The following is a 17,534-nucleotide window of genomic DNA, read 5'->3' on the forward strand; positions in this document are numbered from 1 at the left end:
CAGCTAACTTACAATTTTTTCACAATCCCCTGGTAATTACAAAAGTACCTGCTGCGGTACATGTGTACCTTAAGGTTTAAAGGTTGAGGAAAGTCACATCAAATCCCAAATTTTTAACTGGTAGCTAAAAAACGTATTGTATTTTTTGTTACACTGATCAATTTTATTAGCCCCTCAAGCAAAAAGATTATATTCATATTTTAAAGCAAATGCAATCATCAATACAGGTAATTCATGATCTTAATAAACCCGCTCATCAAGTAACGGAGGCCTCCTAGAGCAATATGCAGCATGCTGCTTGGTGACATTTCCCTTCAAAGGGTCTACGGTTTATGCTGCGGTAATTGTCTCCTATCACTGAGAGACCAATGATTGAAGCTGTTGTGTGCACATTGATTTACATAGCCGGGGCCATTCTTTGCCACATCTTTGTACCAAGAGAATACAATCAGTCAAAGCTTTATAATAAATAATGCAACAATAGCTTCAACATCTTGCCATCATCATATGTGCGCACACACACAAACAGACAGGAAAGCACACAGTCTGTCTTTCTAACTCACTGCAATGCTGTCTACTTCCCTTTGAAGGATTAACAAGAATGTCAATTAAATGCCAGAGAGACGCTCTTAGCTGATCTGAACGAGGTGTTGTGCAATCTAATGTAATTTTGTAATGTTGTGTAAAGAATAGGGTGTGGTTCATCACCAGCATGAAAATCTGAGCCCAAAAATCTAGCTGTAACTTTTCCTTATGATTTTGACACTTTTTGACAATTTTTTAAAATCCTTTCTATTTTCATGATTGATGAATACTTGCTGCTTTCATCCTCGATCAGTTTTTTATGCAGAGCAATGTCAAGACTGAAGTTGATATTTTGAACCCCTGTGCAGTGCACATTGCGTGTGGAGGGCCTAATAACCTTATCGGGGAGAATGATTTCCTTCCAAAGACTGATGCACCGAGTTAATTTTCATGCAGTGCTCAGTGAAGTCTCTCCCTCTGATAGGATTAATGCAAATGTTAATTAAATAGCATTTAACCTAGTCCTTAAGTTGACTACTGTGTGTGTGTGAGGTGTGATTTGTTGTTGTTTGATGCCAGGACTGTTTTTTCTTCTCGATTCTTGGTTTGTTGCTGCTGTTTTTTGTGGCTATGTACTGAAGCACTGGTTGATTCAGAGCACTGCTGGAAGCCCATTTGGTCAAAATTTCACCCTCAACTTTCAGAGAGCTCACTCGACACCGAGAAAAGCAGGACATGCTTGCTCAGGCGCTAAGTCAGTGGGCTAACATCTCCTTCCTTTTGATGGCGCTACGATGTCAAATTCCAGTGTTAAATTCCTTTTATTGAAGCAGTAAGCCAGTTGACTGTGTGACTGTGGCTGACACCGTCTGTATCTGAGGTCATTACTTTTTTTTTCAGGCTTTTAAACTCTCGTTCCAAGTTAGAAGCTGGAAAAAAAAATCTTTCTAGAAATTTGCACTCGGGATGCATATTCTGCTTTTACACTGGACGACTACTTAATTCAGGGCACTTTTACGAGTCCCTCCGGCACATTTCAGAGCTTCGGCCTGTCTGAATATTCAGAGTGCACTCTGGACTCTGGCCAAGGAGGAGGTGCCGCAGTGCCTTCCAATGTTTACACCAGTAGCCAAATGGGAGCAGTCTAACCCCCGAAGATTTCCACTAAGCTAGCTTCCACTCCACATAACAAAAATAACTTTTAGCAGCCTTTTCATTTATAAGCATATCGTTATTCATTATTATTATAGTCATATTGTGATGGTTTGGATTCATTCAATGCTCCACGAGTGCATTTACATATCTCATTGATGGGGGTTTTTTTCAGTTTTTGCCAGTTGAACCTGCATGTGAGCTTCCTTCTAATGTAGAAAATGTGTTAGCCCCCTAATAAGATCCAGTGATTATTTTAACTGTAATTTAATGTTCTGTGATTTTATTGATTTGTTTTACCTTTAACTTGAGCCTAAGGGCATCACTCTCCTTTGCTTTGGATGCTGAAATAGTGATTATTGTCCTTGTGTGTGGCCATGTTTGTGTCTGCCTAAGTGTCTCCTTGTCCCTTTGTCAGTGTGTCTGTGAAGGGAAGGTCAGAGCAGGTAAGGCCACGTGTCACAGTGGCACATGGATGAGTTTGTTGCCAAGGCAATTCGTCTGTTTGTTTTCTGATCACTGGAAAAACACCATTGTGTGTCCAGCATCTCAGAGCCTAATTACTAATTACATGCACAGGTCATTAACCCCATAAGTGCTAGGCTTTTATTTAAATGTCCAATTGAGTAAAACTCTCCAGTTCTACTCTACAGCTATAAAACTGTAGGGCCAAAATTAATACATTTAGAATAAATTTTGATATATAATGTTTCTGCATTTGTGAGACTTGAAAATCTCCAGCAAAAAAATGTATTATCTCTCAACACTATGAATTACTAACATGATATGATAGTTTTTTTACGCAGTTGCTGCAATCAGAAGAAGGGTACTCTATGATCATGAAAGGGTGGACATGGTCAGTAGCATTAGCTGGGCAGGCTGTGGTGTTTAAATGATGTTCAACTGGTACTAAAGGACATAAATTGTGCCAAGAAAATATCCCCCACAACATTACACCACTACTTCCAGTCTGAATCACTGACTGAAGCCAGGATGGATCCATGCTTTTATGTCGTTTACACCAAATTAAAACCTTACCATCTGAATGTCACAGCAGAAAGCAAGACTCATTAAACCAGGAAACATTTTTCATATCTTATGTCCAATTTTGGTGAGCATGTGTGGGAATTTTAGCATCAGTTTCCTGTTCCTACCTGACAGAAGTGACACCGGTGTGGTCGTTTGCTGCCCAGAGATGCTCTTCTGCATTCCCTGGTTGTGTTTTCTTTTTAAACTCATTTTTACCTTCCTATCTACTGAAAGCAGTCTGACCTCAGACATCACCAAGACTTTTTCACCTAGAGAACTACTGCTCGCTGGATATTTTCTCTTTTGCATGCCACTCTTTGTAAACTTTAGAGATGGTTGTGTGGTAAAATCAGAGTAGATTAGCAGCAAATCTGGCACCAAGAACCATGCTAATTTTAAAATCACTTAAATTCCCTTTCTTCTCCATTCTGATGCTCAGCTTGAACTTCAGCAGGTCAACTTGACCATGTCTACATGCCTGAGTATATTGAGCTGCTGCCGTGTGACTAGATATTCCCGTTAATGATAGGTTCACAAACAGCTGAACAGGTGTACCTAATAAAATAGCCAGTGAGGTTATGTAAGTCAGTGACACTAATGGTGTTGAACCTGGTCTAAAAATTCTCAACAATTCTACATCCATTTTAGTCACAGCAGCAATAAGAAGCTGATTTCATTTTAAGTGAAAGTGCCACACTTGGCAACCTTTGAAAATGGCAGTGGTTGTGTCTTTATAATCCTGGTATGTGGACCTCCAGGGTGAAAAAGGTTGAGTCTTTCTTGGTTTAGCAATTTAGCTTTACCTCTGATCTTGTTTCCAACTGATGAGAAAAAAAAAGTCTATTTCTCTTCTTCCCTTCTTTTCCCAGTTTTGGTATTTCAGTTAATGTTTATTTAGTAAATGTAAACGTTCTGTTTTTAATGTATTATAAACTGGGATTACATATATATATATATATATATATATATATATATATATATATATATATATATATATATATATATATATATATAGTAATTTCAGTAAAATGTTTCTATTTCTGCTGATTAATTTATATTCTGCAACATGTCATCAACTGCCTAGCATGCTGAGAAGTGGGAGCCCCATGCGTTAACAGACTTTGCGTGTACCTGCCATAAGGTGTGCCACACAGGGGAGCAGCCAGAACAGATCTTTGACCCAAACCAGCCAGATGGCCCTAACATGGTTGCCCGAGTACAAGCCATATGGTCCAGGAATGGCTGCCGCTGCTGTCATTTGGTTTCTCGTGGCGTATTCTTAGCGGTTCATGTTGAGTCTGTTAGCTTTGTTAATGGAGTATCTGTCTTTGCATCGATATCTACATTGATTCACAGGAGGAGAGAGACAATTAAATACAGTGTGCCGGTGGTGGGGTCTTTGCAAGAAATACACAATTGGATTTAATTTTTTGTTTCCAGGATTTAAAGGATGCTTTATAATCATCTGCACAAAAAAGAAAGAAAAAAAATGCAGCCGTGGAGACTCCCTCTGCACTGCTGGACCTGTGCTTGAAAACTGTGGAAAAACTTCCGCAGCCTGCCATTCAGCCAGGCACAAAATGCCATCAATCATCATCTTTCACTCACCCTGCAGCCATTAATCATGTGATAAACAAGATCTGGCATTTCAGTCTACCAAAGGGCCCACAGCTTTAAACAGTACTGAATGTTCTCTTTAGTGTCTGTAAAAAAAAAGAGAGAGAGAGAGAGCAATAATGAACTCTATTTATTCCAACATAATCTAAGTAAGTTAATACTAATTAATCTTACATGTATCCTTCAGCAGCATATCTAATGTAATGTAGTTTAGATGTAGTGTCTCAAAAAGTGCTGCTATAAACATGTTATATATAAACAACATTAGCGCCCCAGGCCTATTAAACAGCATGTCAGGGTTGTGATGACTCTTTAAGATCTTTGCAGGTCCGTCACTGCCTGTGTTTGCTACACGGTTGGGAGTTCTGTAATCCCATTGATGCACACTGGAAGGTGATGCTTGCACATTCAAATTATGTCATTCCATGAATTTTAACATAAATGTGTTTTATTTTGTAGGGTTACTGTAAGTTTTGTTGTTGTGTGTTTTTTAAATTAGCAGAATAAAGGTAATTTTTTTTTATCTTTACTGTCTTTAAAAGTGGTGGATAACGTGTCGAATTTGCTGAATCACGGGGGCCTTATATATTATCTATAGTTCGCTCGATGAGCTCTATTTGGTTTGACTTTCCTCTATGTCATTGAAAACACATCTGCAAGGCCCACGGCCTCCTACTCTCTTCATCTGTAGCCAATAGTGTGTGTGTGTGTGTCTGCATGTGTGTATGTGTAGGCGTGTATGTGAGTGAGCAGTCCTTGACTGCGGTGGATGGGTGCTGATTAGCCAAGCTGCCGGGGTCTTTTGTGCTCCTCAGACGGGGGTATAATTGTTCTTTGTTCAATGCTCAGCATCTCTTTGAAGTCTCTCATTCAATCTATGTCCTTACAGATTCTCTCTCCCTTCTCTATGGTGTCCACCCTCGCTTTTTTCGATGGGTGTCAGACCCCTGTGTTGTAATTACATAGCAACCTATAAAATACATGAAACATACAGGAACAAGTATGGAGCCGTGAGAAAGTAGAAGAATCCCGATATTTATCTATAGAAAATGACCAGAAACTGACATTTCAAATAGGCATTTTATTAAATCAAAGAAATCTCCCATTCTGCTGGTCCAAACAAATGAAGTGAAGAAAAATAACCGTCTTGGAATGGCTCGCCACAACTGAGCATCATTACATAGGCTAATGTTCCTCCTCTGTAGAGATGGGGAATGCCTTTGACAGCTAGTTTGAGTGCAGTGACTGTGCAGCGATTGTTGCTTTCAGTTGTTGTCATAATTAAACAGAAGATCACTGGTTTTAATACACTGCGATGGTGCTGCGCTGAATTACTTCAGCCAGCCAAGATAATGCAGCCCCATTTGAATAAGTCTAAGATATAATGTGGCATGTAGACAAACCAAGAGAAGAGAGAAGTGTGTGTGAGGGGGAGACTCCTGTTGGTTCTCATTGCCAATCTCCCTAAGGAGAGAGCTGTTTATGCACACATGAAAAGCATTGGCAGGCAAGCCGGTATGTGTAGAGAGAGAGGGAGCATGAGAAAGAGACAGAGAGAACGAGGGCAGCCTCTAAGAAGAGAATGATGGTTTAGTGTTTTTTTTTCTTCTTTGCATAGATAATAGCAAAACCAGGGGAAAAAAGAGAAAGACGAGAGGGCTGGGCAAACCTGTTGCCAGTTTCAGTTGCCAAGGACCACCTGTTGCTAACAATAAGTGTGTATATGTGTGCTTATTCTTTTTTGGGAGCAGATAAAGAATGCAGCTGCTAACGTACTAAGAGAGACTTGGCTCATCTACAAACACACCAAGCTGATGAAGAAGATCGACCATTCGAGAGTCCGCAAACACCAGCGGAAGTTCCTCCAGGCTATACATCAGTGAGACCGCACCTCACACACAACTACATACACTCGCACATGCAAGCACGCCCGTGCACACGAGCACATGCGCATGACGGCGCTGCTGAGCTGATGAAGCCTTTGAAATCAGCTGTACTTTCTATCCACCCACAGGTTGAATCGACGCTGATCATCAGATAAAATGCATTAATCCCCGCACACACACACACACACACACACACACACACACACACGCATGATGTGATTCATCATCTACGAAAGGGCAGGTTCAATCCAGGCAAATACACTTGTGGGAATGGATAATCAGTGCATTGTGTGCTGTTAGAGACACTCCGATCACCCTGTCATCTCTCCCAAAAAGTGATGCTGCTGTTACAAGTGCACAGAGTGTAATTCACGCACATAAAGAAGAAGATTTTTTGTATATCCTCCGTCCAGCATCTAAATGAAGGATCCCGTAAATGTTTCCTGATCCTTTGATCTTTAACGGTTCAACTCCAGGACAGTTCAAAAGCCAGAGTCAAGAGATGTAAGGCTGTTTTAATTCTAACATTCAAAGGCTAATCCTTATTCATGTGGACTGTGGACTGGCTGTGTCAACACAGCAACCGGGCTGACTCGATGAGAATAAGGGTACATTCTGTGGTTAAAATCTGTTAGCATAACAGGGAGACGGGCTCAGCTGGGGGTGCAGTCTCATAAAGTCAGCCTCACAGGGTCTGTTTTATGAAAACACAGGTTAGTTCTCCAATTATTGTATAGTGCTTTGAGAGTCCAATAGGCTTTTAATTGGAGTGAAGTACAATGATTTTTTCCTGTTGGTTTATTTCCCTCTAGGTCTTGTGCCCCAGACGTTTTCCTTAATAATAATTATCTTTTAACTTTTAATGTTTCTTTTCCTGCATTCATTATATATATATACAAATATATGTATTCTCTACTTCATGACAAGATTACTATGTTTCAGTCCACACTGTGTGCTTGCTGTTATTGTACATTCAAATCAAGGGACACACTGCAGGTAGAAATGAAGCTCAACTTGGCAAGGTGACCGCTCCAGAGTGGTGTTGTCTGAACCCTGAGGGATTAACTCTCTGGTCCAACCACAGCATATTTACCGGGTTTCCACCCTGTATGTGTGTTTTATGTGTGCATCTGTTTGCAGATTACGCAGCGTGAAAATGGAGCAGAGGAAACTCAGCGATCAGGCCAACACACTAGTGGATCTCTCAAAGGTGAGGCACACATCAGTGCTCTTCATTTTTGCATACAGGTTAGTCGCTCATACCTGACATGCTTTTGCTCCCCCCGAACATTTTGCACAGCATTTCTCCGTTTCCATGCTGACCTGCCTGTTTCTGTGGCTTTGCGTCTCCTAGCAACCAGAAGAAGTGTTAAAACAGGGATGACTGAGTGAGAGAGTGAGGAGGAAACGAGAGGAGGGAGTGCTCGTGTTTTTTCTGTTACTGTGTGGGTGTTTGAGTGAGAATGTAAGCGCACGTGTGTGTGTGTGTGTGTGTATGTGTGTGTGTGTGTGTGTGTGTGTGTGTGTGTGTGTGTGTGTGTGTGTGTGAAAAAGAGACGCTAACAGAGGAGAGTGAGTGAGATACAGATTCGAATCAGAAGGAGACAAAGATTAAACGAGGGTGCGTGTGCGTGTGTGTGTGTGTGTTCTTTCAGAGGAGCGATGCCTTTAGTACCAAATATTTTGCAATTTTGCAATCTCAGTCTCAATTGGCCACTTGTGCATTTACCATGGTTACAGAGACAGGGATGTGCAAGGCAGGGACATTCTGTTGGCTTCCTTTCATCGTCTCTCTTCTCGCTCTTTTTCTTTCTTCACAGTGTTATAAAGCCCGGTCTAGTGTGATTTCTAACTTCTAATCCCTCTTAGTTTTTTTTGTCATTTGTGCTTAGTCTTTCTCTTTCTTATACTTTACCTTATTCTGTAACTGTGGGTGACCAGTTGCGGTCTGTCCACAAACTGACTCACCTAAGTGTAAACATTTGCAGGGACAGGAGGCAGGGCTGATGGGATTTAAAATACCCTCGTGAAGACAAAGACAGTAGTTACAGAAAATTGCATACAAAATATGTATGTATATGTATTGGCATATGTAACACACACACAGTTCAAACAGCAGAAAAACATCACAATTAAAAAGTTTATTGTTCATTTGGCATTGCATTGGTAGTTCTAGACAGACAGTCACTGCTCCAGGTTTGTTAGAGTCGTTGCCCTGAACGGCCAGTTTTAAAGCTTTCTTACTAAGGTGGTTAAGCCGTGCTGAAGTGCTTCATTTACAACTGTGGGATTTCTTTGTATTGTCAGCAGGCTGTCAGTTGTGGAAACACTGAGGCATATTATTAAAATTTCACCTATTTTTACACCTCAGGCTGTTCATTTTTCATTAAAGTTTTTCAGAATGTACTTTTTATGCTAAAAGACAGGGAAAATGTTTCAAGCTGTTTTCTTTTTTTTTACCTTTATGCAGTGGTTTTACTCATCCAGCACACTTCAGATCAAACTGGGCTGCATGTGACCCAGCTAAAATGAATTTGACATCCCTGCTCTACTTAGTGTCTCTCCTTATTCAATACCAACGTTTTTTGTTTTTTTAAAACAAGCTTTCGTAGAGCGACTGTGTTATCTTCCTGTTTTTACGTGTTTGCAGTCTGTCTCCCTTCTTCAAAGTACGCCGTGTGCACTGACTCATCTCCCACTCTCCACTCTCTCCTTTCATAGATGCAGAGTGTCATGTATGAGCTCATGTCCGAGCTCAACGACCGCAGCGAGGACTTGGAGCGTCAGATGCTGTCCCTGGAGCAGCGGGTGGAGCAGCTCACGGCGGGCTTCAACGCCTTGCCCGCTCACCTGTCTGCAACCCTCAGCGCCCAGCATGCTGCCCTGGTTCACCTGCTCCGGGAGAGGGATGCAAGGGATGGTAGAGGAGGAGGAGGTGCTGTGGTTCCACTGTCCCCTGCTGCTTCTTTAACCACTGCGCCAGCTTCAGTTTCTCCAGTCCAGGTCACAGCTCCTGCACCACCTTCAGCTCCAGTTTCTACTTTGGCGTTGGAGTCCCCTCTGTCGCCCCCACCCCTGAGCCCAGAGGGGAGCTTGGAGGCTAGCTCCAACCCCAACACGTGCACCTCTAGCTGCTGAGGACAGCTTTTTTTTTCTTTTCTTTTTTTTTTTCTTGGACACGGAGAGGACAAATATGAGGAAAAACAGGGAGGAAGGACGGGGGCTGCGCTAGTCCTCACACTTCAGACTAAAGGAGAGAAATGGGAGATGAGAGAAATGTCTGGTGATCCTCGGAAACTAACGCTCCAAGAGGGAGGGAGGAAGACTATGAGGAGAAATAATGGGATTAAGATGGAGGGCCTGTATGAGTGATGAGACATGTTAGGGACTTTGGGGCGCTTTACTTGATGAGGGAAGGAGAAGAAAAATGGGGATAAAATGGAGACTCTAAAAGGTGTGAGGGGGAGGAAGGATGCCAAGAGGGTGAGAAATTGAGGTAGAGAGAATGAGGAGGACGAAAGAGAGAGGAGGAGAAATAACGAAGAATAATTATATGAACTCCTAAATGGAATCCACTCCAATTACTGAAGAATGCCTTTTATTATCTCTATCTCTCTCTCTTCTACGTCTCTCTTTCTCCCTCTCTTTCCTTCCCCCTTCCCAATCCCTCACTCCCGTCATCAGGAATTAATGACCATGACTTTTTATCCTTATGATGTATTTTCTATCTGAATGCTAATTGTGTATTAACGAGCATCCCTTTAACAAAAGGTTCGATCAATACGACCACGATTTAAAAAAATGAAAAATAAAAAAATAGATAACTAGTGGCATGCACCACACACACACACACATATACACACACAAATCATGTCATCCACGCAATACGAGCTAACACAGCACAAACACAAATATACAGACTCTCACAAAGGCCCTATTTACGCTCACACATAGAAAATAATGCACTAGCCCACAAGATGATACTAAAAGCCAATACTGCCAAGCACATGATGCACTGTCAATCTCCATAGAGCACTGCCAAGCGATGTAGACACACTGTAAAAAATGTTCATCTTAACAATTTATCTTTTGTGGGTGTGAGCTGATGCAGTAGTTTAGACTTACGATGCGTAGTTGTGACATTTTAACTACTCAGCCGGGAGAATTGTAACCGTTCAGTGAACTACACAAATTATAGATCACGCTGAAACAAGCTGATACAGAGGGACGTGAGTCATCATAATGTCTGTTTGTGATGATGAAGACAGTAGCTGAAGGTAAAATAACCTAACACAACTACTACAGGACTTTATTACTGCATTTACAGAATTACAGATTGAAATGAACTGATGTTTAAAGTGTACTTTGCTGTGCTGGAATGAGACTTTGGTCTTGTTTCATTTCTGTGGACGTTTCGTATGACAGCAGCAGAAAGTGGACAATTAATAGTTGTATTAAGTGCATTAATACTGGGACGGCTATTAGAAGAAAGATTAGCTTATTATACACATATTTTTTGTACTGGCATTTAAAAATGGTTGATTGATTTCTGAAGATGATACCCGTTAAAACAAACCAAGCAAAACTCTAAAGTTGGCTCTTTGCACAATCTTGATGCTCCACATTTAGTGCGAGTGCTTGTTTAATGCCACTAAATTTGGGTGTTTTGACCCAAAGATCTACTGCAGATGCGGTTAGGTCCACAATTTATTGTCTTTTTGTCTCTCCATGCCACCACAGTGGATTAGAAATAAAACAGGTTGTGATTAAAGTGCAGAATTTCAGCTTTAATTTAAGAGGTTTTACCAAAAAAAATGCATTAATTGTTTAAGAATTATCCACATTTGTATACACAGTCCCCCCATTTTCAGAGGCTCAAAAGTATCTTGACAATTGACAAGCAGCTTCATAGCTAGGTGGGGCCTGTTGCCTTGTTATTTCATGACATGATTCAAAGAGTGGAATTTCTATTTCATAGTTTTTCATGGTCATTCCAAGTGAGGGAGGTCGTCATTAGGCTTAAAAATTCAAAATAAGTGTCAACTGCTGAGTGGCCATTCTTGAAAAGAAAGATAACAGAAAACAACTGAAATGGATGATGAAAGAATGGCTAAAAAACAACTTCACAGCATCTAACTGAGTCAAAAAAAAAAAACCTCTCACCAGGATGTACAGTAGGTGTATCACTGTTAAAGTCTACATCTGTAAGTTTGTAACTGTTAATCCAGAGGGTTTACAACAAGTTGCAAACCAGTGGTTACACTTAAGAACAAGTAGGTTAGATTATACTTCCTAAAAAAACATCTAGAAATTAATATTTAAATAAAGATGAGCCTGTGGCAGAATTATGGGAAGAAAGAAGGAAAGAGAAGGAAAGAGAGAAACACCTATTGATTTGAAGATAACACATTATCTGTCAGAAACAGTGGGAGAAGTGTTGGTGGAACCCCATCATTAGTGTTTACTGATGGCGTGACTAACAGAAGTGGCAGGATGAATTGTAAAGTGTACAGGGCTGTACTCAAAAAGACACGGAGTATTCGTCAATGACCAAGTTATTCACCTGATCTCAGCCCAACGGAGCAGCTTTTCAGTTACTGAAGACAAAAACTGAACGCAGAGAGACCCACAAACAAGCAGCAACTGAAGGCAGCTCCAGTAAAAGCCTGGCATCTCAAGAGAGGAAACACAGCGTTTAGTGATGTCCAAGGCTGCAAAGGATTTTCATTCAAGTATTTAGAACGCTCCTTACTTTTAAAATCATGTTAGTTTGTCCAATCAAAGTTTGGGCCTTTGAAAATGGGGGACTGTGTCTAAACAGTTAATGCAAAAACAGGAAAGCGCTGTGAGTCAAAGCTGAAAGTCTGCACTTCAATCACATCCTGATTACTTGGTTTAAAATTCACTGTGGAGGTGTACAGAGGCAAAATCACAAAAGTCGTCTCTTTATCCAACAAATTATGGGCCTAACTGCACTGAAAACAATGAAAACAATTTTAAAAAATCCTTTACTTGACTAAAGTCAGACCGACCTACATGCAACTCTATAAATATTGTCTGTCATTGGCACTTGTTAAAATCCAGCAGTGATTTAGCTGTATTACTCTAAGTTGTTTTTATTAGTTGATTTTTTTTATGTCCTTTCATAAAGGGAAGTAGATCTTGTACTTTACTGCCATTCTTTGTCAAACTTGTGGTCTGAAAAACAGCTCACTGTTATCATGAATGTATTCTGTGTAAAGAAATACACTCAAACTCGCTTGCTCAGTCACTTAAACTGCCACACAGACACAGGAACAGACACCCACACGCGCACACACACACACACACACACACACACACCTCGACAACCAAAGTGCTCTCTCTTAAATGGACTTCAATAAGAGGCAGGGAACGCTGCTGTCACTGGGGACAAAAGATAGCAGGAGGCGTTGCAGATATCTTGACAATATTTCTGAGGGAATAACTGTGAAAATCTCGGCATGGACTTGTTACAGTGCTGTACATGGACTGCTGTAACAGATGAAGGTGGACTAAGGATGAACACAAGGGAACACAAATAAACCTTACAAAGGATAAATGGCCATGAAGGAACAGATGTTCATGAAATAAATAAAATGAAAGACTGAGATATATCTGAGAGGAATTGTAATGACGTGATGGGAAAAGAGACAAGCCTACCTTTACATTGAAGACAATATTGAAAACTATCTTTTAGCGACACGCTGTGGCCGGAATACTGAATTACATACGCTTGGAATATTGTACAGTATGCTGTTAACGAAATATAGCTTTGTATTGCTTAGTCTTTTCTACCATTATGATTAAAAGCAGTTATAGCTGATATCTTACCTTATTAAACTATAGTATTCTTCTCATTCGTCATGACAATTATAATATATGTATTATCAATACGTTAAATAATCACGAACAAGGAAAGTGCCGTTTGAGGTTGAAATTATTTTGTAATTTTATTTTATCAGAGAGAATTAATAAAGTATATATCTATAACATTACAGCTTTCATGTTTAATGAGTCTAAGTTTTTATTTTATTTATTTTTTTATCATTTATTTATTTCGTTTGTATGCTTTTTTTCGGGTACTTCATATTCCTCGGGGATTCATGTAATTTTAAAACAGCTGTAAACACTAACTCACCCTGTAGATATTATGTTTTGTTCAGTAATTTATTAAATATATAAATACTGTAGGAGTTTTAAGAATTGCTACCACGTTTTATTTATTTTTCTGTTGTCTTTGTATCTTTCACTGTCAAAAGGAAAAAAAATCTCCCCCAACTTGAATTTCAGCGTTTTTCTCGCTCATTCTCGCGATGTTTGGAACAACGTTGGACAGTAACTTCACGCTTCACGGGCAGTAGAGAGCTGGAAGTTTGTTTGCTTGTTTGTTTGTTTTATTAAAATACGCTTTTTTTGTGGAAGCTTTATGCTAGCTAAGTCGTTCATTTGTTAAGTCCTATAATAATATAAGTATTGATCGGCTAACTTCAGTATGGTAAGTTTAAATTGCAAATTTAAATGGCAAAATTAAGCTACTGTGAAGTACCCCATTATAACCAGGCAAACTTTTTAGCAGTATATTTTGCTTTCTTGGGCTTGTTGAATACTGTTAGCTTGCCAAATTACGGTGACATTAACAGTCGTGATTTAAAAAGTATGTTTTTGATGTCACAATACAATATTAATATGATTAGAGGTGGCTTGTCTACTTAGAAAAGTACTCACTGTTATTAAAACATACCGGATTGGTACTGAAGACAAAATATGTACTGTGGCATAACGCAAAGTCATTCACTGGGTTTTAATAAAGTTAGTGGGCGTTGTGATATATGACTTTGAATATATGTGAATCCAATTCTAACTGAGAGGACAGTGTTTGGAAGAAAAACCAGAGAGAGACATGATGTATCAGTGGGTGGTGAGTGGGTGTGTAAACATTCAGTGTCCAGTCTTTTCCAGTGGCCAAGCCTCCCTCTATTTATTATTACTGTGTGTGAAGCAGGTCCTCCTTCCTGCTTTACCAGTGTCCTCTATGCTGGCACCAACAGCATTATAAATGAATGTGGGATTCTGGTGAGGGTAAGTATAAACTGTTGTTTTCTTTCTTTCTGTGGTTTAACCCAAGCAAAGTGCCACATTTAATATTGTCATCCAGCTAATAAGGGCTACAGCTGTAACCCTCAATTCATTCGTACTTTTTTTTTGCATTCAGCACGAATACATAATGAGTTACAATTAAAGTACATAGAAATGTTGTTCAATTTCAATTCAATAAAACTTTATTGATCCTGAAGGTTGACCCCGCAGGAAATTGGGTTATGTTGTATGTCATACAACAGTATGTAGTATTACAGCCACATTGTAAATGTGGAAGTCAGAAGTTTTCATACATTCATCATGGACATGAATTTTATGACAGTTTGAGGCTTTTAATGATTTATTTGAACATTTCTCTTTTCAAGGTGGAATGATTGTACAGCACACGTCTTTAATGACTTAAAAAAACAATCAAATGTTAGATTTAAAAGTATGCATACAGACTCAAATACACCCTATTAATATTTGGTAAATTGTCCCTTAGGAAGTCTAAGGAGCTTGGAAAGAAAAGTGTCTGGATTTTAAGTTGCTTGAAGACGTTTCACCTCTCATCCGAGAAGCTTCTTCAGTTCTAGGGTCAAATGGTGGAGAGTCCCAGATTTAAACTAGAACTGAAGAAGCTTCTCGGATGAGAGGTGAAACTTCAAGCAACTTAAAGAAGTCCAGACGCTTTTCTTTCCAAGCTCCTTAGACTACGATGACCTGGATGACTTAGGAAGTTACACCTCAATCAGATGCTTTTGGTAGCCATCAGCAAGCTTCTGGCATAATGCTGTCTGGATATTTGATCATTCTTCTTGACAGAATAGAACAGTTCATTTAAATTGGTTCATTTCCTGGTGCAGATCTGGCTTTTAAGCCTAGTCCACAAATTTTTAATAGCACTTAGGTTGGGGCTTTGGGAATGCCGTTCCAGATGCATTATGTTAGCCTTCTTGATCCACTCCAAAGCCAGTTTTGACATGTGTTTGGAATCAATGTCCTTTTGGAACAAACAGCTGTGTCCAAGTTTCATCTAGCTGTTGATTTAAGAGTTGAAGAATTTGGAGGTAGTCCTCCTCCATTTTGCTGTCAACTTTGAGCAGTGTACTATTATCATAGGGAACAAAGTAGCCCCGGAGCACGATTCTACCATCACCATGCTTGACAGTTGGTATGGTGCTTTTTAGATTGAAAGCCTCACCATTCAGATCCATAAGGACAAAAAGGTAACAGACTAAGGAACAGCTTATATCCCTTAGCCATCACTATGCTAAATGCTGCTAAATTAATATGATCCAATATAATCTTTGTGGATGATGTTTACAGTGTTACAACACAGTCTCATATTTACATGTTTACAACTGTATTTTACCACTGGTACAGTAATACTGGCAAATGGGGACAAGTGCAATATGAAATCAATTGTGTTTGTTGTATAAACAATATTGTATAAACAATACAATATATATATATATATATATATATATATATATATATATATATATATATATATATATATATATATATATATATATATATAGATATTGTATTTTCTAATTTAATTTTAATGTTATTGACTGATTGTTTCATATTTTGCACTGAGAGAATTGCACCTCAGTTTTGTTGTTCAGTGTTTAATTTCTACAGTGACAATAAAAAAAATTCAGGTTCTGGTTTTTCCAGAACTTAATAACTTGTACTTGCATACATTTGTTTGAATGGATGATCTTGGAATCTGCAGTTGTTTAGAAATGGCTCCAAAAGACCTTCCCAACTTGTGTAAATCTATAGTTCTCCTTCTTAGATCTTCACTGAGTTCCTTGGACTTACTCAGAACTCCATTGTTCTGAGTATTGGTCAGTCCAATAACGGCCATGCAAATCCTTAATATGGCTGCAAAGAGGAAATACCAGTTGTAGTCAATCATGATCGCTAATGAGATGTTAATCGCCTTGTCAAGTTAAAAGACATTGTAGAACCTTCAGGATCACAAAAGATTTAAGTGAGTGTATGTATATGTTTGACCCAGTATGTGTAGTCTGTGACTTAGAGAAAATCTTTTAAAGCCATTAAAGATGTATATGCACAATCATTAAGCCCTGGAAAAAGAAGAAAGAAATCATAAAAACCCCTAAAATTACTGTAACACTCATGCCGATGATGAGGGAGTGTAAACTTGTGACCACAACTGTATACGCATTAGAAGGATTTTTGTTTAACATTGTATTTTGAGGATAGAGAAGCGTTAGCCCTGTTATAGACTGGCAAGCTGTCTAGTGCGTACCCTGCCTCTCATCCTATGACAGCTGGGATAGGCTCCTGCCATCCCTCAACCCTGAATTGGATAAGCAGAAGCAAATACATGAATGGCTGGAGAATAGACAATAGAAAAAAAGGGAAAAGGAAAAAAACAAAATACTATTCTGAGGGAAGCAAAAGTTAAATTTTTGAGAATAAAGTTGTTTCAAATCCAACTGTATCATTAGTGCATCGCTGCTGGATCCTCTACAAAATGCCTTGTGTAGATGAGTTAATGAAAGCACACTTCAGAATTTTCAGCACACAAACACGGTGTGGAATAAGTATGAGGGCTTTAAAGAGATGGTGCAGAAAACTGTCTGTTCAGAAGAGAGAAAAAAGAGTTGGCTGCATTTGTGCAGAGGGAAATAATTGGCAATGGACAAACACAACAATATCGATGCTTTAGCAAGTACAAAGGATGTATGTTGTATCAGAAGGTCAGGCTGTGACTTGAGAAATGCCCATGGACTAAGGGAGTTGTCCTCATTCTCTAGATTATATTTATTTTCAGAATGAAACAGTTAAAACAATTTTTTTTTTCTTTTTGTGGCTTTGATGCTACTGAGGTTTGCAGTAAACTTGCTGCATCACAGAAGTAAGAAACAACTGACCTTTTGCTTGTGCTGAGAAATAAGACTCAAATGAAATATAAACAGGGATGTAGCATACTCTGCCTTCTTACAAATGCTTTAGAAGATTGAAGGAACTCTTCAGTGACAATAATGAGAACAAAAACACAAATACAAGAAGAAGGGCCACGGCGTGCTTGTATTTACTTCAGTGGCTGATATAGCAGCAGAACTGATCTTCGGTTTGGACCTTGCCTAATTAACGTGTAAAAAGTCTGGTGACAGACTCGCAGGTCGCTCATTCACTCATACTATGACACAGTTTGTCTTACTTTACATTTTTCTGTCATTTAAA

General features: G+C 39.3%; 1 protein-coding gene across 1 annotated transcript in view; it reads left to right on the forward strand.

Annotated features, from left to right (window-relative positions):
• kcnn3 (potassium intermediate/small conductance calcium-activated channel, subfamily N, member 3) overlaps positions 1-13,220 on the forward strand; it is a 59,868-nt gene extending 46,648 nt beyond the window's left edge. Inside the window, exons 8-10 of the mRNA XM_085177442.1 lie at positions 6,075-6,202; positions 7,350-7,419; positions 8,931-13,220. Of these exons, the coding sequence (XP_085033568.1) occupies positions 6,075-6,202; positions 7,350-7,419; positions 8,931-9,347 (615 nt within the window). The 3' untranslated portion in view covers positions 9,348-13,220. The remainder of the gene's footprint in view (positions 1-6,074; positions 6,203-7,349; positions 7,420-8,930) is intronic.
• The last annotated feature ends 4,314 nt before the right edge of the window (positions 13,221-17,534 follow it).

This window comes from Neolamprologus multifasciatus, chromosome 11, assembly GCF_963576455.1.
Source record: "Neolamprologus multifasciatus chromosome 11, fNeoMul1.2, whole genome shotgun sequence".
Taxonomy (NCBI): domain Eukaryota; kingdom Metazoa; phylum Chordata; class Actinopteri; order Cichliformes; family Cichlidae; genus Neolamprologus; species Neolamprologus multifasciatus.